The sequence below is a fragment of the Saccostrea cucullata genome, unplaced genomic scaffold, assembly GCF_032062105.1.
Source record: "Saccostrea cucullata isolate Sc308-1 unplaced genomic scaffold, CSIRO_AGI_Scuc_v1 ctg4300, whole genome shotgun sequence".
Lineage (NCBI taxonomy): Eukaryota > Metazoa > Mollusca > Bivalvia > Ostreida > Ostreidae > Saccostrea > Saccostrea cuccullata.
In genome coordinates this window covers 12501-38475 of record NW_026931875.1, presented here as the reverse complement: position 1 = coordinate 38475, position 25975 = coordinate 12501, and the positions used below count along the sequence as shown (strand labels likewise).

At 33.6% G+C, this 25975-nt stretch overlaps 1 protein-coding gene and 1 long non-coding RNA gene across 2 annotated transcripts in view; one reads left to right on the top strand and one right to left on the bottom strand.

The window, feature by feature from the left end:
- The first annotated feature begins 2983 nt into the window (after nucleotides 1-2983).
- Nucleotides 2984-5074, top strand: LOC134233852 (uncharacterized). Its single transcript, XR_009985078.1, has 4 exons — nucleotides 2984-3025; nucleotides 3735-3843; nucleotides 4033-4183; nucleotides 4923-5074. It is a non-coding gene; the product is annotated as an uncharacterized LOC134233852 (long non-coding RNA).
- Nucleotides 5075-6467: 1393 nt separating this feature from the next.
- LOC134233851 (tripartite motif-containing protein 2-like) overlaps nucleotides 6468-25975 on the bottom strand; it is a 31245-nt gene continuing 11737 nt past the window's right edge. Inside the window, exon 2 of the mRNA XM_062715903.1 lies at nucleotides 6468-8194. Within this exon, the coding sequence (XP_062571887.1) occupies nucleotides 6468-8159 (1692 nt within the window). The 5' untranslated portion in view covers nucleotides 8160-8194. The remainder of the gene's footprint in view (nucleotides 8195-25975) is intronic.

Sequence of the window (25975 nt, the reverse complement as noted above, 5' to 3'; positions counted from 1 at the left end):
ATTTTTACTTATATTTAACTCATTTCCCAGTATCAATATTACTTACAGTTTTAAAGTGACAAAATATTATCTTTATTAAAGGTATTGCACAAATTTGCAATGATCCATTGATGATTTTAAGATAAAGCTCAGTCTCAAGTCGAATGTCTGATTTCAAAATCTTCTTACAGGGGTCTGAGAGGTCATATTTCAGACAATATGGGCAAAAAAGGTGTGGTTGGATTTCTTTCATATCATACAAATGTGAGATTTTGTATCAATGAACAAAATAAAAAGTTCAGAAAAATTGAATATGAGGAAAAATTGGCCTATCTATTCTGTTCTACCTTTATAGTAATTTGTTCCAATCAGGACCCTTTGTGTATGGTGGGGTCGCAATGAGGACAGCGAAACCATCATTGGTCATATTTATATGGAATAATCATCAGGTGTAGACTTACGCTTGTTCAAATCTTGACCCCTTGAGAAAGAGTGGGTCACAATAAGTAATCAATATTTCACAAAGTAATATATAGGGAAAAATCTTCGAAATCTTCCCAAGAACAGAAAGTGCACTATTAGTCATATTGATAATTATATCGAGGTAACTTCAAAATCTCGTATCCTCTTAATGCACTATGAGATTTTTAGTAAACATTAACATGGAAGAAAAGTAAGGTAGTGTATATTCAAGTTTCTTCAATAGTTATGGTCAAAATTTGCATACTAGGAATATGTAATACAAATAGAAAAGATCTGCGAATTGAGAACAGCGATGCATTATTGCCTCAAATGAGCTTCATGGCCCATGGGCTTCGTGTGAATATTGATATGAAGTTAACGTGTGAATATTGATATGAAGTTTAAGGACACTAACATGTTAACACAGATACAGTCACTATGTGTTTCAGAGATTGTTGACTCGGGTGGCAGAATCAGCCGTGGGGGCCCACACCTTGTTACAGTGTGGAGTCATGCAGAGACTGGCTGGATGTGTCTTCTTTGACCTTTAACCTGATTTTGACAGGTGGGTGTGTCATCTGTAGGATCTAATGAATGTCTATAGAAATCAAGTATGTCCAAATACAAATGAACATGTATAAAATTACCAATATCAGTTTCGAAATTGAAACATTTAATTGAACCCTGAATTTATATTACGTGTACGAGTATGTCTATAACATACCGAACACAAACGTTTAATATCAACCGCCCCGTTGTAAACAAAAAAGTCGTCTGGTCAATTCTCAGAGCTAAATTAAAGAAAGAAAGAGGCATGTAGGTCAGATGAGTTTTTTTTTTACACAAAAATGAAACTATTTATCAAATAATTAATCTGTATAAGACCCATTTAAGGTAGGACCAAAAAGATATGTCAAATTTTCCCTCAAATTCAATTTTTCTGAAACTTTGATATTTTGTTCTTGGATACAGACCCCTCTTTATATATGATATGAAAGAAATTCAACCGCACATTTTTTGCCCACATAGTCTGAAATATGGCCTTTCAGACCCCTGTAATCAGACAAATTCGACTTGAGAATGAGCCTTATTTTACAATTTTCTATTGATCTATTGAAAATTCGTGTAATTCTTTGAATTAAGATAGCCTTTTTGTTACTTTAAAACAGTAAGTCACATTGATACTGGAAAATTTTGGTAAAATATTAAGTAAAAAAGAACACACATTGTGTCAGAAACTGAAAATTCACATGTAAATATCCGACAGTTTAAGTTTTTTATAGAGAAAATGTATAATTCAATTTTTACAAAAAATTAATAGAATGATTCAAATGGATCCTAGAATAAAATGTGTAAAAATAAAGAAAATTGAACCTGTGGTTTCAGATATGTTGGTGATTTAAAAAACAATCAATGGCAAAAAACTAAAAGATTCAGTAGAACTTAATTTGAAGACCGATACTAAAAAATCATTAACTTAGTATTTAATTTGAGTTTTTTGTTAGAATAATTATTATAAATTATGAGAAAATGTTTTAGCTATATAAGGTAGGATTTATTGAACTCATATTGGTGAATATTGGCACTCGTTGGCTGTACAAATTCCCTTGCAAACTCGTGTGCCAATATTCACCAATTTAAGTTCACTAACCCTATAAAAGGTTTAACAAAACAAGACTTAGCCCTCCTAAAAATAGTAAATTATATAGTGGGAAAGTATTGCTTATATCAATCTGTTTGTCCAATAATTTTTACAGGATTTGTGATTGTCCTATAAATTTCAAATTTGGAATACATGTTATTTGAAGGGCAAAGTTGATGATATCAATATCTCCCCTACTTTGAGTATTTAGCAGACAAACTAAGTGCAAAGTTACAATAAGTAAGAATGCCTCAACCAAAATTGTGAAATTCCTAAGCCCTTGGACAGGGCACTTAGGTAAGAAGAGGGCCCAATATTTGGAGATTTTTTTCTTTTCTCTAAGAGGCCATTCTTCTCTGTAAAGGTAAACTTGAAAACATTTCAGTCATGGTTTGCGAGGGTAGAGGTACAGGTTAAATACGTATTTCTAAACATATCTTGTTGCAGACACTTCATTCCTGAGTAGCAGTACTGTCCAGGCCCCCAGTCTAGGGGTGGTGGTGTACCAACTCCGTCAGTGTGCCAACCACTTCATGTCTGTGTATGAGAGTCACAAAAATGCCTCCGTAAACTAGATAGGCTGACCTTAGTACAGACACAAACAACACCTCTATAAACTACAGAGTTTGGCTGATCATAGTACAGACGACCTCAAATAGGTAAAGACACAAACAACACCTCCGTAAACTACAGAGTCTGGCTGATCTTAGTAAAGACGACCTTAAACAGGTAAAGACACAAATAACACCTCCGTAAACTACAGAGTCTGGCTGATCTTAGTAAAGACGACCTCAAACAGGTAAAGACACAAATAACAACTCCGTAAACTACATAGTCTGGTTGACCTTGGTACAGACAAGGACCTCAAACAGGTAAAGACACGAATAACATCTCCGTAAACTACAAAGTCTGGCTGACCTTAGTACAGACGACCTCAGACAGGTAAAGATACAAACAACATCTCCATAAAATAAACTACAGAGTCTGGCTGATCTTAGTAAAGACGACCTTAAACAGGTAAAGACACAAATAACAACTCCGTAAACTACATATTCTGTCTGACCTTAGTACAGACGACCTTAAACAGGTAAAGACACAAATAACACCTCCGTAAACTACAGAGTCTGGCTGATCTTAGTAAAGACGACCTCAAACAGGTAAAGACACAAACAACATCTCCATAAACTACAGAGTCTGACTGATCAAAGTAAAGACGACCTCAACAGATAAAGACACAAACAACATCTCCATAAACTACAAAGTCTGGCTGACCTTAGTACAGACGACCTCAAACAGGTAAAGACACAAACGACATCTCCGTAAACTACAGAGTCAGACGACCTCAATCAGGTGATAATCGATTGTATCTTGTTTAATGTCCCTCTCGAGAATTTTCCACTCATATGGCGATACCACCACTTGTCGATGGAGAGCTGCAAATTTTGTCATATTCTCGTTTCAACACTTTCTGTGACATGGGACCTCGGTTTATACGATATCCTCCGAAAGACCAGTCACGACTATTGATTAGACGCTCTAACCACAACTCAAACAGGTAAAGAAAAAATTATAAATTGAAAAAAGGTATGGATTTGGCGAAGGTTGTGATACTTTTTGCATGTATGATGTATCTAATATGTTAAATGTTTAGTTTTCTGGAGTAGAAGAGAATCTTACATCTCATCAGAGACAGAAACTTGCTAAAACTCACCTCACCAAAATCGTGCACTACAAAGAGGAACAACTGCAGTGCTTTGCTTGTATCCTTTATGAATGAAGCAAAATATTAGGATTTTGGCAAAGTTAAAGGTTTTCTTGAAGTTGAAGCAAGTTTTATTTTTTTTTAAAAAAAGAGGCAAGTTCTGTACATTTTTATACGTGGGGTAGATAGAAGCATTGAAAAGCAAGAATAAAATAAATTATAGCAATCTTCTTTGACTGTGCTGCAGACATCTTGGAGAACTGTCTGTTTATGTTGTGGCGCCACCTGGAGTATTATTTTATTCACTGCGTTCCTGTCAATCAGCAGACATCTACGTACCCGAGTCAGACTCGCAGACACACTCAACTCAGGAGGCTTCAAGGTTAGACAGGCTGTTTGTTTCTCATGTTTTTATGTTGTAATTTTTTGTCTTAGTGAAATGATGATTGTATGGCAAAAACATTAGTCAATAGTTTCTCAGGCAAGTCCGCATCAGTTCAAAAACGGCCGCATTGATAATATTTTATTGCCATATTGAAAAGGGAAATAACTCAAATTTCCATTTTTCCAAATTGAAAAAGAAAATTGACTTATTCCTCTTTTTATAATTGCTGAGATAGAGTTTTTTTATTAGAAAAACAATTGAATATACTCCTTCTAAATTTACTATATTTTTACTAATTAACTTTTTAAATAAATGTTTAGAATTACATTATTTAAAGTTGGATACATATTATGACTAATTTCAGAGACCAAAAATTAAGAATTAGCGGATATTACTATTTTATTGCACAAATGGCTTTAAAAAGGTGTAAATTTGCTTTTAAAAAAAAGGGGTGCCTGCTGCATCGAATTTTGAAATTTTTGGCCTGAGAAACTATTAATTGATTTTTTTGGCCTGAGCAGGGAAATTTTGACCTCCAATTTTATTTTACACCTTCTTTACAAGTGTGAGAATTTAAAATTGGCTGGAAAACAGACACGACTGAGTTGGGTGAATTTAAGATAAGGTAAAATTGTTTGAAAGTAAAAAATGATGTTGTGTAAAATATTAAAAAAATTTTATCTTGGTTGTTATGTAAGTTCTAGGTACTGATTTCTGTTTATTTAACCTTTAATTTTTTACAGATTTGACAGGAGTTTACGAGTTGGCGAATCTGATGCAGACTCTTTACCAGACATAGACAGACAGCTTATGATGGGGGTGACCAGTGAAGATATAGAGACACTGAAGCAGACAGCAAACTCTGTTATACATGACTCACTCCTCAGAAAGATACAAAAGATTGACCAGGTAGTGAAAGGATAGTTAATGATTCCAAATGTAGGGAGAAATTATGAGAAAAAAGATGTACAAAAATGAAACAAAAAAATAGTACATACCTTTCCCACAGTCAAGATTTTTTAGGTCACCTGCGTAAATAAGATATTTCGGGATTTATAGACTTCTTTTATTTTTTAAAACTGAAGACAACCCATGCATATTTAAGTCCGCTTTAAAAAGAGTGTGTATAAACCCTTCAACATGTTCCAAGAGAAAGACTAAAATCTTTTATTTTTTGTTGCAGTTTTTGTTTTTTTTTTAACTCACAAGTTGAAATAAAACAAGATAAAATTAATGAATCTGTACCAAAAAATTGATCCCTCAAAATTAATAAGGTTCCAAAGTTGATTATGAATTAAAATATTAAAAAAAAAAAAATAATAGGAATGCCAGCTTTCAACGCACAGTCTATAGAGCTACCAGGTAAGCAAGATCAGCGAAACATTTTAGCGCAATTTGACGTCATTTTAATTGTGACGTTATTGTGTTCAATTGTGACAACAGTCAAGGTATTCTGACGTGCCCGAGTCGACGCTGCGTTAAAACGTATGCGCAGATCAAATAGATTGGGTCTCGTTAATTCATCAATTTGTTATGAAAAATGTCTTTGGATTGATATAAACCATTGTTTGTTTGTTTGTTAAGGAATACTTTAAGTCCAGGATCCACTACAGCTTTGTGGAGGCCCTCATAAGGAGAGTTAGAAGACTTGAGGCTCAACACAGGGAGATGATAAGTTTAAAAAAACAGACACAGCTGCCTCGTTATAGTGAAATGATTGCTGTCTATAAAATTTTAAATGACTTTTTAATGCCAAGTTCTTCTGACAGTGGACTTATTGAGCTTATATCGCATGGAAGTTGATATTGTTGAAATCATTTTTGTTCATGTAATTCAAAATGTATGTGAATTAAAATGAAAACATCTACAATAAAAAAGTTTTCTGAATCAGATTTCTTGTGTTTATTTTGGGATTACAACACAGTCAAACCCTGTGTTATTTTGTGTCCAATGTGTCCAAGAAAAAAATTCTAATAAAATTTTAATTAATTTATTTTGGTTATTTAATTCCTTAAATAAGTTACATATATAACTAGATTAAAAGGATTAAGATTTATTTTAGATCAAAGGGCATATCATTCTAACTGCATCAAAAGTCACGGAACTCAACAGGTGTGCAGTGCATGATAGAGGGTTAAAATAATAAAAATGTACATAATAATATTTTTTCTGTCTTCATGCTCAAAAAAATACTGTGGTTTCATCAATATTCGTTGAGCACTAATTTTTGAAGAATTTTTGATGAGCAAATCCACGAAATTCAATGTTCATTCAATTGAGAAATACAATACCGGTATCTATTTGTATAGGCAATGCTTTAGTCCACAATTGATTTTCTTCACTTTACTACTGATCCACTCAGCGACAAAGAGGTTGTCTCTGGTGTCTACAGATAAACCCCAAGGATACTTTAGATCACAGTTATCAATGTAACGGAGGAAATGTCCGTCCTGATCTAGGATGTGGATACGGTGATTACCACTGTCTGCAGTCAGGATCTGACTCTGGCTGTCTGTTGTGATGCTGACTGGATCAAATGATCCCTTGTTAGTATAGGGGTGACCAGTGTATCTAAATCGGAGTTCTCCCGCCTGATTAACCACCACTACTGCACTGGCTCCACAGTCAGCCACACAGATATCCAGGTTCCTGTTCTCACTGATGTATTTAGTGTAGTCACCAGATGAATACAGAGGTTTACCTCCACTGTCAAACTGAATGGTTTGTTTCTCTGTGGACCCAGAGTAACGGACAACTTTTGATTGTTTATTATCACTGACCATGATAACAAGGAGGTCACCTGAGGAGGTACTACAGACACCGTGAGGTCTCAACCCCCGTAGTCTGATCACTTCCTGTATCTGGTCATTCTTCACTATGTTTACAGTTCTTGTATCAGGGTCAGTATAAACTAGATCTCCACTTCTTGTCACTGTTATATCAGTTGGTGTGTTCCCAGACTTGGTTTGGATTGACTTCAGTAGTTTGCCTTGGAGGTTGTAGAGTTTCATGACTTTGTCATTTCCACGTGTCCAGATTTCTTCATCACTGAGACAGGTAACACTGTATAGTTCTCTATACCCAGTGTTTATGGTGGTGATGAGCTCTGGTTCATCAAGCAGTTGTTTGACTGGAGGACAGGATACAGTGTCTGATGTCTTCATTGTGTAGCCATGTTCTTCTGTTGTAATGGATAATGATGACAGTGAACCAAACATTTGATTGAGCTGTTCTGTGTTGATCTGATGAGGAAAGAAACTTGGTAATGAAACGTTGATTTTAGGAGGTAAACTTCTGAATTCAGCATTCCTTGAATTGTAGGCAGAGGTTAGAGAGACATTATTGGAGTCCAGTATTTTCTTCAGATCATGTATACACTGTTTAACATCAGATGTGGTCTGTTTGATTTCATTTTCCTGTTCATTAAGAGCAGCCAAGTGTTTAGTTTTCATCTCATCAATTTCAGATTTCTGTTTGTTGACAATGATGTTAATTTCTCTGTGCCAGTCTTCTCCTTGTATGGTGACAGCTGTTGTCAGTTTCTCGTAATTTTTTTCCAAATTGATTTTTTCAGAGTTTAAATCTAATGCAATTTCTTCATATGTAGGACATATTCTTTTTTCTAGTTCTTTCAAATCGTTGTTTAAAATTTCTTTTATAAAGCTGGGATTTCGTAAGATATTTGTTAACTTATGCCCATGATGTATACCAGAGGAGATGCAGGTAGAACAAACAGGAATGTCACATTTCTCACAGTAAAGTTCACAATGTTTCTGGGTGTGTTTTGAACATTTGGGGTAGTTCGCATTAGGAGTAGAGGTTCTGTGTTTGTATGGTACAACTTTGTGTCTTTTAGAAGAATCAGACAGATGCTCCCCTACACAAGCCTTACACAGGTTAATCTGACAAAGTTCACAATGACTCTGTAATGCAGCTTTTTGACACAGGTCACAGAGGAGGAGTACTTGAGCTCTGTCCAGGGGGTCCATGACTGGGGTTTCGTTAAAAAGAAAATCAGATGACCCTGTATAAAGTAAAAAAGAGGCATGGGTCACTGACTTCAGGAATATGACACAATTTTAAATAAATACAATATAAGAGTTATGTTTTGTTAGTGAAATTGTAAGACCGAGTCGGTTTAGAAATAACAGTTAAGATATTTTGTATATAGTTTAAAAATGCCGTGTAAACTTTTCTTCTAGATCCGTTGAAACAAAAAATTTACATTGTGAAAGTAAATGTTAACATTGAATATCAGTCAATGCAATTTACATAGTAAGATCTAATATTATACTTTCATGTAAATTACGTGAATCTCGAAAACCCCTCGAAAACCATTGTCAACCTCGGCTGCGCCTCGGTTGACAATGGTTTTCTTGGGGTGAAAATTTTCAATGTTACACTCAACTACATGCAATATTTATATAATGTCATCCTCATGCATTTTATCTCATGTATTATACATGTATATGTACTAGACTTGAAATCATTAATGACATCTGGAAATGTCTTGCAATATCATGTTAAATGATCTGAATTACGGTATAGTACCTAAACGGCTGCTATCGGAACAAAACCGCGTTCAATGTTGCTATTCGAAAATTCTACGGCTGCTAGCAGAAATAAATATGTTGAAAACTCTTAGAAAAAGTTGTATAACAGTGAAATTAAGACCCCAAATCAAGATAGTCTCTGAAAAGTCCAGATGCACGGAACAAGTAAGGTATTTCTATAGATGTTGTCATGAGTAATTTGCAGAATAGCCCTCTAATAATTTAGAATTAGTAAAATTTCCGAAGCCTGTACCAAATCTCAAGTCAATAAATACCCAGTTTTCATGCTTTTTAAAATCATCTATTATTCAGATTGTGGGTATTTTGGTATTTAAAGATGCGTCAATCTAAAATAATACTTAGTAATAATTTTTAAAAATTGAAAAGTGAATATTTAAAGAGGTTTTGGATGAAACACGATTTTTTTTAAAGTTACGGTTGCTATCAGGTTCTCAGCAAATATTGCACCGGTTAATAACTGAAAACATCGCACCGGCTGTTATTTGAAAATTTTCCTTATTAACAGAGATATGAAACAAACTTATGGCAGCAAATGTCTATAAATCTACATTTTTAATATCCCAAATTGCCTGTGAAATTATATAAATTGTCTATATATAGTATGCAGTTTATTTTTACCATCTTAACTCAGGGGTTAACTTCGATTTTTGAAAAGGTGGGTGTAGAAAAATTCAAAATCTATTTTTAAAAAAGGCTGACATGGAAAAAAGGAAAATTGTCAAACTTCTTTCAGTAACATTTTTTCTCACGCGCAACCACCTACTCCTGTTTGTCTATGCTGCAATAAAAAAAAGTGGGGGGGGGGGGGGCTTCAATGAAAATTTTCAATATAGTAAAAGTTATGCTTGGAATAAAGTCAACAGGCCGTTCAATGAACATTTTAGAAAGTAATGGTTATGCTTGGGACAAAATGTGGAGGGGTGGGGGGGGGGGGGGCACGTTTGTAACACGAATGTATCGTAATTTTGCAAAGTAGAGCTGATCTTCGAAAAGGATTGCTACACAAATAAAAAGAAAGCTTCACGAAATGACCCGTTAATCAATTTGAAAAAAGCATATAATATATAATTATTTACAATCAATTAAAATCATTTCTTTTAAACCTTTCTTAAGTTAGATTTTTTTGGGGGATTTTTGTAGCCTACATGTATACTTAAACATGCATAATATCTAGTTAAGTTGTAGTACAGCGTACAGTGTAGGTAAAAAAAAATGCACCCTCACCATATTATGGCATATAAATAATATACACACAAAACTGCAATTTGGGTTGTATAATTTTACTCAAAGACACATATACTAACATTTTAAACCCATAGCTTTGTCAAATATTTCTAATTCCATATTTCTTTTTCGAAGTACGGTAATGCATTGGTTCGTTGAACGACTAACATGCAATATTCAAAACATCACCCCCTCTCCCCATTAGGCTTTTAAGAGTTCTTTAAATTATATATATAGCTAAGAAAGACAAGCCAAGCCCCCCCCCCTTCCCCGTCACGAAAGAAAGCGTGGTTTTTATATTAATGTTTTCCACTTCTTTTTACTGTCGAATTTCTAGTAAATTGACATATATTTTCATTAAATTTGTACCTGAGTAAGTATCGACGTTGGTCAGCAAAACTTTATAACTTTATGTGAGCTTTATTCATTTTCCAATTCATATATTTTTTAAATCAGATATGGAGATTGCTAATTTGTAGGTTTATGTTTGGATTTGTAGAGGTAGGTTGCGTAAATATTTGAGACAAATAATCTCTCGTGGTTTGTGTATCGATAATTATGATTTTTAAAAATTCCAAATCGTAAATTTAATCAATCTGGCATAATAACATAGCTGGAATATAATAAATTGAGTGGTCACATGATTTAATGGCTTACACAAGACAGGTGTGTGTGTGTGCATATGCCATAGACGTCGGAAGCAAATTGAAAGAGGGGGGGGCTACACCTGGTTCAAAAAAAAAAGATTAGCCCAAGTTTTCAGTGCCTATATTATGTCTGTATCTTTGCAAAAAAAAAGTGTGAAGGCTTAGCCTACCCCTGTTCCAAAGCCAATGTGTACAGGGGTACATGTACATGTCAGACATATGTTAAAACTCTACTATTTACAAAATACATATAAATATACGATTAATTTGTTATTATATGAATTGTAAGGTGTATATTTAGTTTTCTTAAGGAACTATTTCAATTGCATAAATATGTAAATAGAGGATGTGATTTTAATTTATGAAAATTGAAAAAAAACCTATTCAAATAGTAACCGGTGCCGTTGTCTAATAGTAGCCGTAACACAATATTCTCCCAATAAAAACGCTCTAGCTTGTAAGAAACCCATCAAAGCGGACAATGATATAAAATAACCAATAATATTTACAAATACACAACAAACTGTCAATTCATTTTTATCAAATATCTAAATCTTTTGACGCAATTTTAATATATTTCTTACGTGCATGTAAATGTGTCAAACACTTTCGACAGTTTTCGTTATATATATCAAAATTCTAAATATACATGTTAGTTTCAAAATGTATGTAACGTTCCGTAAGGGTAAAATATCAAGCGGCTTAACTTTAATAATTAAATTATTGGCCATTTTGTTGAGCCAGCGAAGAAAAATACTTACAATTTCGTCCATTTTTTCCACTAGCAACCGCTCAGTTTTCAGATAGCAGTAATGAACGCGCAATTTTTTCTGATAGCAACCGTTTAGGTACTACACCGTGTGAATATGATCTTTTCCTACCTCTAAATCCAATATGGCCTCACGATAAGCCCGTACATAATTTACTTCCTTGTCTTCATTCTAAACATTTACCTGTTACTAGGTCTTGTGATTTAAATACCTGAGATATCTATCTCATCCTGTGTAGAGAGGTTTAATTTCAAACAGATTAAAATTAAGGGGTGGGATTTACTATAATTATATCTATCTATTTTTATCTCCAGCTTTGTGTCCTTGAAATTCTTTGAAATAATTTCTTTTTAAATTTTGTAGAAGAAATACGTATAAGTTTATTATAATATGAACCTAGTATTTACAGATCAGTTTATTTTTTCTAAGTTTTACCGACGAATGACTTCATGAATACATTGTATTTAAGATATAATTATGCAAAAATTGCGACTAAATGAACCCTCAAAACATGCTTTTTTCATTCCATGAATTGTCAACATCTTATCTATATCTTTATTGCCTAACATGAATTTTAAAGTATTTATTTATGAAGAACGATTCTGTATTCATAATTTTTTGAATCTCCATACAATAATGCCCTCTGTTTTACTGACTGGAAAATGGGCAACAAAGAATGTATTTTGATTTTTAAAAGGAAATCGTTTCCTTTTTGTAAATAATTTTTAAAATCCTAAATGAACATTTTCTAATTCTTTGAACAGTCCTTTGCGAGTCCTAGTCTGACTAAGTCATTTTTCTATAGTTCTGTCTCCATTACCCATAGGCGTCGGAGGCAGGGGCGGGGGATTACCAAGGGATGGACATAATACATGTAGTCTATTTATAGGCATTGAAGATGTGGGCGTAGGTTTTGCCTCCCTCCCACATCTCTCAACAGGCACGTTTCAGTGTAGTTGCGTATGGGTTAGTGGTACAAATAGTGTTTTGGGAAAACGTATCCCCTCCCTTACGAAATAGTATTTTCAAGTTAAGACAATGATAATTTTGAATTTTTTTCTCTCCTCCTTCCAATTTGCTCTGATTCCAATGTTACTAGAAGTATGGGTGATTGAACTGAAGCAAATAATTAATATCATGTAGTGTTTGTATCAATATTTAGTTCAATATTCACGGTGAGATGTAATTATGATTGATGATTTGGAATCATTCATAACTACGAGTGTAAGTGAAATTCCACCGAGGAGAACATAAGCTGTGGTCTAGTACGAGGCTCTGCGTGTACATTGTGAATTTCATAGTCCCCATCCAGTCCTGAGGGTCGAGATGTACGAATGATCAAATTTATTCCAATGTTCAAAATTCTTTTTGTTTTCACTCCGAATAATCTAAAAACCATACATAAGCATGATTCTAATAAGCATTGAGACATGATCAAACTTATTCTGCTCTGTTCACTGAGACAGTTTAATTGAAATAAATATAAGTTACTGCTACAATTTACAAAGTCCAGCTGATGACGACAATCTCAACACAAAGAGTCATGCAGATAACGACAATCTCAACACAAAGAGTCCAACAGATAACGACAATCTCAACACACAGAGTCCAGCAGATAACGACAATCTCAACACAAAGAGTCCAGTAGATAGTGACAATCTCAACACAAAGAGTCCAGCAGATAACGACAATCTCAACACAAAGAATCCAGTAGATAACAACAATCTCAACACAAAGAGTCCAACAGATAACGACAATCCTAAACAAAGAGTCCAACAGATAACGACAATCTCAACACAGAGAGTCCAACAGATAACGACAATCTCAACACAAAGAGTCCAACAGATAACGACAATCTCAACACAAAGTGTCCAGCAGATAACGACAATCACAACACAAAGAGTCCAACAGATAACGACATTACCTAAACACAAAGAGTCCAGCAGATAACGACAATCTCAACACAAAGAGTCCAGCAGCAGTTCCGGCTGATTGTTTGGAGACAAGTACAACATTATTATTGTTTATATGACAACCATTCCCCACGAGAAATTTAAGTCACGGCTTTTTTACATCATTGACAGCTGCTTTTTTGGATAAAAATTGGACTCGTTTAAATTTACTTACTAGTTATTGGTCTTTCGCAAAACTATTTTGTTAAAACGCATGCTGATTGCACACACAAGTACTCTGAAGTTGACATCAAAAGGGCGCTTGAGTTTCTATTCGACAATATCTATGTGCTTTTTTGGATACCAGGTTTTCCAGCAACCAATTGCGCTCTATTATTAGCTGACTTTTTTTTATATTCATATGTAGCAGAATTTGTGCAAAAAGAAGGAAACAGTTGCTATGGCCTTTAACTCGACATTTAGATATATCGACGACGTATTGTCAATTAACAATGGTAATGTCCATTCCAACGTCGATACGATATATCCTGATGAGCTTGAGATAAAAGATACCACAGAGTCCGACACTTCTGTTTCATACTTGCATATTTTACTTGAAAAATACGTTACTGGTAATCTAACGACCAAGCTATATGATAAACGAGAATACTTTAACTTCTCTATCGCCAATTTCCCTTATTTACGTATGCATCAATAGACCTTCATCACCTACATATGAAGTGTATTTATCTCAGTTGATTCGATACGCAAGAACTTGCTGTTCGTATGAACAATTTCTAAACCGAGATAAATTATTGACAAACAAGTTGATGAAACAAGAATATCAGCCGTCACGTTTAAAGTCATCAATTCGTTATTTCTAGGGTCAAACAATGACCTAGTCAGCAAATACAATTTATGATTGAGTTAAAAGCCGACTGATGTTTTTCATACTAAATGTTAGCACATTATTCATACACTGAATTGACGACGGATTTTTCCGTTTTTTCCTGATCATGACAAGAAGTACACGGCGGGTGTGACCGATCGGCAGGGGATGTCTCTCCTCCATGGCACCTGATCCCAGCTCTGATGTCCCACATGTATTTTGTAAGTTGTTTTATGGACTTTGAGATTGAATACTATTCGTTATCTCCATATCCTTTTCCATGATTAAACTCATGATTAAAAATACTTTAAAGAAGAACTTGAGGGGAAACAAAACGCGCGGAATGCCTATAGGTTCAAATATTAAGAAATCATATTCATTTTGTAAATTGAGTTTTTAAATTAAGTTCTCATTGTTGAAATTTATGACATTATGATAAACAAAACCTCTCTTGGAGGAAAGAAATCTCGGATTTTTTTTTTTTTTTTGTATTAAAAATATAAGATGGTATAAGTGGGATTCGAACTTAAGCAGTAAAAAATCCGAAGTGTCAGGTTACTTTCAGACAAACGTGCTAACCACTACGCTACATGGCTCATGATGTGTGATGGGGCATTTAAAACATGTTTATAATATATGACCCTAGGTTTAATAGACTGCAAGATTAATTAATTCTAGTATTCCTCCGAAAGATGCGATCGGTTTTTTTCTTCATAAAAGTGTACTTTTAAGATAAAGTGGGTTTTTGCTCTATGTTTTTGCAAACCAAAGAAAATGTTTTTTTTTTTTTAATTATTGCAAACGTTTAGGATTATCTTTCAGAAAAAAAGGAGCGAAGACCCGCTCCTACGGAAAAAAGGTGAAGTATGAGAAAATGACCTTTTTTTCTTTTTCATGAGTGTATATAGTAATTCAAAGGCAAATATTTTCAGTCTTTCTGAGATTTTTGTAAATGTAGAGATATTACGTTTTAACATATTACATTTAGTAAACTTAATTGTTTGGTGAAATATCAAAGAAAATTTGGATATAATTGAGATGCAATTTTTCAATTCACATCTATCGTACTATAGGCGATAGGCGCTTCTTCCGCATTACCCCCCCCCCCTTTCTTTGTAACTTAAGTTGTATGAATTAAAGTAACCCTTTTTAATATACGACCAAAATGAAAAAAAAAAGGTTTCAGAGCATGAGAAAATCTAGTTCATTTTGAATATAGAGTATCTCACAAAAGATGCCCCCCCCCCCCCCCCCCCCCGAAAAAAAATGAACGACAGCAATGAAGTTTATATTTTTATACTAGTAGAACTTTAAAACTTTAAGTTTATATAGAAACGTTGTTTCCTTATATTTGGAAATACATGCTATTTTGGTCAAATTATAATACATGTATAATGTTTTGAAATCTTAAAACTATTTCAAAATGTGTTATTCACTAATATTTTACTGGGAAGGAGGGGTGGTAAGGGGGCTATCATTTTATAATTATCAGGGACCTATTAGTATATAGGTCCCTGCCTGAAGTTTTAATTTTTAATTAAATGGTAATATTGAATATTTTAAATTTCTTATGTACAGACTTTATGACTTCGAGGCATATGCTATATTTAATTTAATGACAGTTGTTAAAAATTTAATTGTTTGGAACATTTACAGACAAATTTGAATCAGGTCAAATCAGTGTTTAGTACATCGCATCTTTAGTACCTTCCTACAATGCCGCGCGTTGTTTACAAACAAGAGCGAAAAAATCCTCGAAACTAGGTACTAATTCTTGTTGTGTACATCATCACATTTTAAAATTATTTGAATAAAAAGAAAACAAAGAAACACCGAATCAAAGCTATATCTTTTAGATGCATCAACTAAAAATGTGCACATGTATGAAGTAAAGGCTTGGCTGGCTATAGTAGACAACTTGTTCCTGAAAGGTTTCTCACATATATGTACTTGTTTATATAAAAAACAATGAAATATAGCTGGAAGTATATTTCTTTTTATATCAAATGACAAGATTTTATAAGTTCGAAATTATTTCAGTAAAACTTTTTCATAATATACCAATATTTTTAGCTATCGGAAAAAAGCGTGTATGAGCTATTAACCCCTAATTATAGGGGCCAGCCCCCTCTCGTTAATACAATATGAAGGCTCTCGTAATTACCCACAACTTTTGTTCTATATTTCTTACCAAATTATTCTCGGTTTAAAAGTTATTACACAAAAAGTAGCAAAAATTCAAAGAAAAAAAATTACTAAAATTTGCCGTTTTATAGCTTCCAAACTTTAAGAAATCAGCTATATAATTTTATCGTTGTGCACATCTACAATGTATTGGCTACAAGTTCTCCAACTTTCGTGTAAATATCTTATGTCATTTTTGAGATTTTCAGTGGAAACGAGACATAAAAATTTTTCAATTAAAGGGCAATAACTCACAAATAAAGGCATGTATCAGAAAACTGAAAACAGTTTTAAATAGGTTTAACTACAAGCTATCTATCCTGAAAGTGTCATAACGATCAGTCCAAAGGTCTTTGAGAAATCGCCTGTCAAAAATCGAGCGAGAAAAAAAAGAATATTAAGAAACAATAGAATAACAGTAGGGTCTTCCGAAGGAAGCGGAAGACCCTAATAATCTTTACCAACAGAATCAGTAGAAGGTCTTCCGTTGGAAACGGAAGACCTTAATTACTTATTCTCTATTACGTTTTCTTACCCTCGCCAAAATATAGCTTATATTTTAAGACAGTAACCATGTATTATATATATATGAACCTGAAGATTAGAAGACGTTAACATCCAATTAATAATAATCATTTTAATAAAAGCTTCAATTTTTTCTACTTATATTTAAAGCTGATAATTTCTTTATATAAACAAATATGTTGTGTGGGTTTTTTTCCAATGAAACGTATACTTTAAATTTCATTTTAATTTTGTCACTTATATTCCTGTTCTTGCGATTTGATCATGTTGACGTCTATGATAATTTTTAACGCTGAATAATACATGGGTGTAAAATAACAAATATCCAGTAGTCATCCTCTCTGCTTCGGACATACGTCATGACCTCGATTGAGATCTTGTGTGGAGCGCTTCAACTTAAACAATATTTGTCCTTTACAAACGACTCCTTGTGACACAATATACGCATTCTGATGTATATGATATCCACAAGTAATCAAACTTCTTCGTCAATTGTTAATTTTTAAAATCCCCGTTGCTTCAAATAATGCGTGACCTTTCGGGTTCTTGGCCGCTTTGTTTGAGATTGGATAGTTGAATAATTCGTGGTTAATTCAACAAATTGCGTAAATTGTGATCATTTTAAATATTGTTAAACTTGCTGGAATAACAACTGTCATCTGAAATCACTTCATAATACTTCATAATACAAGTTACACTGAACATAAGATTTGTTAGCAATTTATAAAAAGGATGGTTTAGAAGTAGATAACAGATTTATAAAAATTTCAGTATGGAGATAGTGATATGTAGATGTTGAGGTAGTGATAATAACACATGTTCACGAGTATATTGTATTTAATGAAGGAATTTTATTTAATTATGAAACAAAGTGGGTGAATTGTGTCAGAGTGAATATAATGCCCCCGCCTAAATTCTGAATTCAAAACAGAACTAGTGCTAATTGTAACGGGGACCGTTACAGATGTTCCCCAAACGCTCCCCAATTCCATTTTGGTGCCATATTCCCTGTAAGATTCATTAAATAAGACAAACTCTGTGCATTTTTTACTTTAACAACCTTTTCCCAGAATGATACCAATTATTCAAATTTTAGCATTGCAACAAAGAGCATATGAATGCATGTGCATTATGACCATATCATCTTGTCTACACTATCTATATATTTTAAAATACTATATATTAAAGCATTCAGTCCAATAGTAATAAAAATCACTCATTCAAAGTGAATTTCAATTTTACTCGTTCCAAATGCACGCACGTGCATGGTTACCATACCTACTTGTAGAAGTCCCTTACATCTATCTATGTTTTAAATCCCATCCTGTTTGGTTGAAAAACGAGGGAGTTACAGCCATTTCAAGTTTCAGCCAATCAGATTGCAACACACGTGCATGCGCGTGATTTCATGATTTTTTCAATTTCATATTGAAGGATATCCTAATGCATGACTATATTTTAAATTTCAAAGAATTTCGTCAAAAAACAAAGGAGATATAGCCATTTAAAGTTTCAGCCAATCAGATTCCAGCAAGTGCACATGCGCATGCTTTTATGAAAATTCTTATATATCGTGCTGTAGATCTTCATAACTTAGGAATATGCTAAAAATTTCAAACGATTATGACAAGAAACAAGAAAGATATTGAGACTTTAGTTTCAGCCAATCAGAGCAAAGCGCACGTGCATGCGCGTGAGATCTTGCTTTTTTGACCATGCTATCTTGTGTATACTGCTAATGTATCCTTACATTATAAGTTTCAAAAATTTTCATCAAAAAATAGAAAAGTTACTGCAATATCCATTATATTGGTCATTTCACGTGTTGCACGTGCGCGCTCTTGCAAGCACGTGCGCGCAAAATGACCTTCGTTCGGCAACTCTGCATAACATGCATACTGACCCTAAAAAGGTTTCACCTAAGTCGGATGTGTAGTTTACCAGATCACTCGCGGACAAAAATTTCCCAGGAAGAAAAATAATAATAGTAAGAAACAGAGTAAAAACAATATGTTCCCCAACTTAATTCGTTTGGGGAACATTATTATTATGTGAGTTTGAAGAAGTAAAAATTATATGAGTGATAGGTAAAACAACAATATCATTGTTTTGCTTTTGATTTCTAGAATGGGTTTTGAACTATGATCAAAGCAGAAAAAATTTAATCAGAAAACAGAAGAAATAATTTTTTGTCACATCAAACTATTTAATTTTTCAAATTGATGTATATGAATGAACAAAATATGTCATTCGGAGTTTTAAACACACGTTGAGATTGATTCTTTTTTTAGGCATACAGATAGTCATTTTTTTATTTCATTATACTGATGTATGTCTACAGATGAATACAGAGTATCACATATACCATTACTATTGTTTGATGATCTTATAATCACAATTGAATTGAATTACTAGTATTTCCTTCACTGTACATGTGAAGCAGCCAAAGTAGAGCACAGATCTTAATCATTTTCAATCTTTTTCTGACGTTGTTCATTGTTCAAATGATAGCTATGAGGTGACCAGAGGAGATACAAAACATTAAATTTGTAGAAAGCAAACCGATATCACTGTAAAAATCCGTTGAAAATAAAAATTGTGAGCAGAGCAAAAAAAAATACACCTCATCTAAAAACAACAGGAGGGGGGGGGGGATGAACCCGATCTCACTTGACGTGTGCGCTTTGTCAAAATTAACTAAACAAAGAATTCGTCGTTAATTCTGTATGAAAATAATGGCCTACAAAATTCTTTATAATGTTTATCCAACCTATGATTCGATCAATGAACAAATAAAGTATCATTTTTCTTTTCAGTCTTCACTATTTTATATGGTCAGTATAGTAGGTAAAAATAGATTTCCAAATTATGTGTTGTATGTTACATTGAATGTCACAAATTTTTAGTTTTTGATTAATTTAAATTTGGTCTCTGCCTGCTGCGAAACAATGCTATGCTTTAAAAATACTTCTTTCTGGAGCGGAGATCTTATCTTTCTTACAAGGATGTGACACACATACAAAAAAACAGTAACAAGTTTTCAGTAATTATGCTACTGTTGAAAGTGATTTGTTTAAATTATACGTAAGATCAAATTTGTAAATGTTGATCAATAAAACATTCTAAACAATAAATTCAATGATGCAGATAACTGATTTATCGTTTTGTGTGGTGTATGCTGTTTAGACATATGTGGCTTTTTATTTATAAAATCATTTTGTATCTGCATTTCAAGATGTATGAGAATAATGATTATATGATTATCTGATTTACAAATGCAGTACTGTTTATGCAATACACGTATATTTCTATACATGAATAAGATAGCTATACCGTAATGTTAGTTTATTGATTATATTTCTAAAAAATAGGTTAATCATTAGACTGATATGATTTACTGTGGTTTCATCAATTTTCGTGGGCTTCAATTTTCGTTGATTTTATTAAAACAGAGGTTTTCGTGGATACGTCATTTCGTGGACAAAAGCATTGCTTATACAAATGAATATCATATTTCTTAATTCGATGAATATTTGAATTCGTGAATCTGTTCAACAACGAAATCCACGAAAATTGGTGCTCAACGAAAATCGATGAAACCACAGTGTGCATTGTTTGGCTTAATTGTGGAAATATATGTCAAACTGACTCCCAACCATTAATATTTACTAGTATTTCTTGCAAATACATGTACCATCCTCACATTATTAAATATTTCCATATCTATTTTTTTTCTGTGATAACTCTTTGAAATTTAGAATAGTTGATTTGATATATCTACCGGAGTGTAAGTTCAGCAAATTATACAAAGGAGAGCGAACGCTAATATTGTTCTCCCGCCTACCTCCAATTAAATTTTCAAAAGTTAACATATTCGATGAATTTTTAATACTTTTTACAGATAATTATATGGATTTTCATTAAACATCACTTATTTGGGAAAACAAAGAGGTAACTTTAAAATTTTGGTAAAACTTGGTGTTTTTTACTACAGAAATCATAAATATTTTCAAAACATCTCCCCCCCCCTTAAGGTTGGTAACTTTGACTTTTATCATTTATGTACCCTGCTCTGGAATTTAAACGGTAATAAGTACATGTAGCACTGGACATTGGTATTTCCCATAACAAAAATATGAAAAAAAAATGTTTAATTATATAATTATAATACATTTAAAAAAAAATATCATTATTTTTCTTTATTGTTCCAGCTATCTTATTGGCTTACACTAGATCACATGATCAAGTATAAAGGTGTTATAAACTGGATATTTCTATTTTAAAAAAATTATAAACCTACTGTTTCTAAAATTGAAAACATTCTTTTTCGAAGCAATAAAAGTGCTGACGTCACAATAATCATTTTAACGGAATGTTTTGAAAAACTGATATTGCAACTGGTATTCATTACTGTGACGTCATTATGAACACTTTTGAAGTATAGTATTTCCATGAAAATTTTAAAATACAAAATACCTCACGGAGTTCAATCATCATAATTTAATTCACCAATAAAAGAGTAAGTCAATAAACGACTCAAGTTACTGGAGTCTGATGAGTCGACTAGAGGGACGGACATAAGTTCGAAACTCGAGGTCGTATTTCTAGAGGTGTCCTCCAATGTAACCTCCTATTGTCGTGCTGACATCTCAACCTCAGGTAAACCAAACCAAAAAATTACAGAGGTCTTCAATAGGTATCTTATAAGATTAATGATTTAACTAAAGATAAACCTGTCAGAACTGCAAAAAGGGTTTTGAAGTTTATATAAAAATCTTACGATGTACATTTTACATTGTTGGATTATTCATGTCACTCATAAGCCATTATTTGACAGTATAAAGTGTTCAGAGAAAAAAATCTTAAAGTTAAACTTAGTATGAATAGGTTAAGCCATATATAAACATATCAACATATTGTATACTTCATAAAAGGTAAGGGACAGTTAAAAATTTGGTGTACTTTTTAAAGTCAATGTGTCAGGAGATGCATATACAAGCACATTGCAAAATAGCAGATAAGCATATATATTGTCAAAAAGCATTTAACTTATATACATTATAAAGTCATATCGAGGTGTAGCAACAATAAAAAAAAAAACGAAGGAGCCATCAGCGGATCGAGGATTTGATTTTAATTAGATTGGTTTAAATCAAGAGAATGAGGATAGAGTGGGACCACAATCGATTATCAAAATTTTTCGTAGAAATACATGAGAATTTTTTTCAATTTTTCACAAAGCCATAATTGATCATCTGGTTATGCATAGTAGACCTTGTTAACGATGGGGTAACCTGCGTCACATTTTAGAGTAATAAGTGGACGCCTCCAAGGATGCTTTGTCGGTGACTACACCAAAGAAAGCGCGAAATCTCTGTATATATGGAAACTGTTGCGGCTGCTGAGCTTCACTTCGCCATAGAAAAAAATCCGACATTTAACACTTAATATCTTTAAATATTCGAAGGTTTCAAAGAAAAGCTTCGTTTTTGTTTCTATTAATATTTCTATCTGCAAAATTAACTGTTTTCTTGTTTTTTTAAATGAGTAAATCGATGACCTAGCATCGTTATAAATAACTCAAGCCCCTCCAGGGCTTCAGTAATAAAAATATTCATCTTTACGTACATTTTTTTGTATGCAGCAAAGACATTATACGTGTAATTTTTATTCAAAAGCATTCGAAGGAAGTTAACATTTTAGTTTGTTCAAACACTCCCATTCTCCTCCCTCGAAACCACATGTATTTACACTTAAAAGTATACACACTATAACTTGCGCCAATTAAAATACGATTGGAAATTGATATAATTTGTTTATCAATAAAAGTTACGAAAATACTGTAAATTACACCATTAAAATTAAACGCGTTACAAAGTTATCAAATTATAATTATTTATTATCCTGCAAGGAAAGAAAAAAACCTATTTTTAAATAAATCCATCACGTGACACTGTTGCTCCTTTTAGATTGATAAACACACGTGGCGTAAAGTAAACAAGGTAGGCCGTTTCAGATACTACTCACTTTTGACGTGGATGGCAAGCGTCTTACTCTTAATGGTACATATCTTTTAATGTTTTCAGTATCAACCATCTTGTCTGTTATGAATTATATTGACCTTATATTATAAATTGTTGTCAAAATGTAACATACCTCGTTGTCTGTGATTTCCCGTGGACACGTGTTTCTAAATATAGGCCTATTGTTAACGCACTTCCTTCATCAATATTCACGAAAAGACTGAATTCTTAATTCCTAGATATGTTTAATTGTTTTGTTATTACAACGACATCTATAGTACAATTTTGTGGAAAGTATTATTTTTCATTACACTACATGTGTTTTAAATTATCAATCATTTTGTTTCACACTAAATTTGGCGTTCATATAGCGTATATGACTTAAACAATAATAAACCTATTTTTGCTTATACGTAGGTAGTTGCTCAGATGAGCAATGTGGGTCCTGGGTCTCTTGTTTTGAAATGAGACTTAAAAGAATGACTCTATAAATGAGGAAAAACCTGTACTGATTTTTTGGCCTAAAAGATGAAACATCAAAGTCACAAATTAAAATTGTGCATCAAGCAATTTGATAGGGTGTAATAAATCATCCTGTAAATGATATTTATATGGTGTTAATCTTAAAACCTTCTCTGCGCCTTATCATAAAGCAAACAAACTAAATGCATGAATACGATAAAAAAAGAGTGTTTCTAAAAAATTTTGAAATACTTTATACTTGATTATATGAGACAATTTTACTCTTCCATAAAATGTACTTCTTCTTTGTTAAAGTAAACTTGAAAACATGTCAGTCATGTTTAATGAGGGCATAGGTATACGTAAATCACTTATTTTACACTTATCTTGTTACGGATACCTCGTTCATGAATAGCAGTACAGTCAAACCCCCTAAGCTAGGGGTGGTGGTGAACCAACTCCGTCAGTGTGCCAACCACTTCATGTCTGTGTTCGAGTGTCACACCTCTGTGACCTTACATGTAGTACAGATGACCTCAAACAGGTAAAGACACAAACAACACCTCCGTAAACTACAGAGTCTGACTGATCTTAGTACAGACGACCTCAAACAGGTAAAGACAGAAACAACACCTCAGTAAACTACAGAGTCTGTCTAAACTTAGTACAGACGACCCCAAACAGATAAAGACACAAACAACACATCCGTAAACTACAGAGTCTGACTGATCTTAGTACAGACGACCTCAAACAGGTAAAGACACAAACAACACCTCAGTAAACTACAGAGTCTGACTGACCTTAGTACAGACGACCTCAAACAGGTAAAGACACAAACAACACCTCTGTAAACTACAGAGTCTGACTGACCTTAGTACAGACGACCTCAAACATGTAAAGACACAAACAACACCTCAGTAAACTACAGAGTCTGACGGACCTTAGTACAGACGACCTCGAACAGGTAAAGACAGAAACAACATCTCTGTAAACTACAGAGTCTGGTTGATCTTAGTACAGACGACTTCAAACAGGTAAAGACACAAACAACACCTCCGTAAACTACAGAGTCTGACTGACCTTAGTACAGACGACCTCAAACAGGTAAAGACACTAACAACACCTCTGTAAACTACAGAGTCTGACTGACCTTAGTACAGACGACCTCAAACAGGTAAAGACAGAGACAACATCACTGTAAACTACAGAATCTGACTGATCTTAGTACAGACGACCTCAAACGGGTAAAGACACAAACAACACCTCAGTAAACTACAGAGGTTTGCTGATCTTAGTACAGACGACCTCAAAAAGGTAAAGACACAAACAACATCTCCGTAAACTACAAAGTCTGTCTGAACTTAGTACAGACGACATCAAACAGGTAAAGACACAAACAACACCTCCATAAACTACAGAGTCTGGCTGACCTTAGTACAGACGACCTCAAACAGGTAATTAAAGACACAAACAACTTCATAAACTACAGAGTCTTGCTTATCTTAGTACAGAAGACCTCGAACAGGTAAAAACACAAACAAAACCTCCGTAAACTACAGAGTCTGACTGACCTTAGTACAGACGACCTCAAACAGGTAAAGACACAAACCACACCTCAGTAAACTACAGAGTCTGACCTTAGTACAGACGACCTAAAACAGGTTAAGACACAAACAACACCTCCGTAAACTACAGAGTCTGGCTGATCTTAGTACAGACGACCTCACACAGGTAAAGACACAAACAACACCTCAGTAAACTACAGAGTTTGACTGACCTTAGTACAGACGACGTCAAACAGTTAAAGACACGAACAACATCTCTGTAAACTACAGAGTCTTGCTGATCTGAGTACAGACAACCTCAAACAGGTAAAGTGTTACGATACTCTAAAATTATTTATAGATATTGCGTCACTATAGCTATTATTTTTATTGTGTGACGTCACGTTCCCTTTCGGAAGTTCTCGGATATCGAAAATACAGCCGAGGAACACCAGCACGCGATCGTCTGCGACACAGGATTCAAGAGACTTTAGATACTGGGCACGGGAATAATGGACTTTTCATACTTCATAATTCGGCTTGGGCTTTGGGCTAACCGTGGAAGTATTGTCGTGTAGATAGCGATCGGTGTCCGTGGAGCTGGAGGACTTCCCTTTTGATTAACAGCTGAGTAAATTCTGTCCGCTATTATTGTTTACCTTTTTGTGTGTGTGTAACTGTAATTGTATGTGTTAATTTAGTATGATTATTTGTCTTTACCATTAAAATTTGTTAAAGTTTTAATTCGTTTTGCCTGGTGTGTTGTTGTAAGTGTGTCATCGGGAGCCAAAAATAGATTTGTGTATTCGGCACACGTTACAAATTGGGGGCTCGTCCGGGATTATCGAACTTTTGGTTTTCTGTGGGTAATTTAAAAAAAAACGATATCTCGGAGATTTTGATCACTGAATTATTTTATTTGGGAATTTATTTCATTATTATACACACCAGTCAAGATGGTTTTTAACTTAGAGGAAATTTTGAATGCACCAGATGCGCGGTTACTTCAAACACTTAAGAAAGATGAATTGTTTGAATTTGTGTCAAAGTTTCACTTGAATGTAAAGCGCA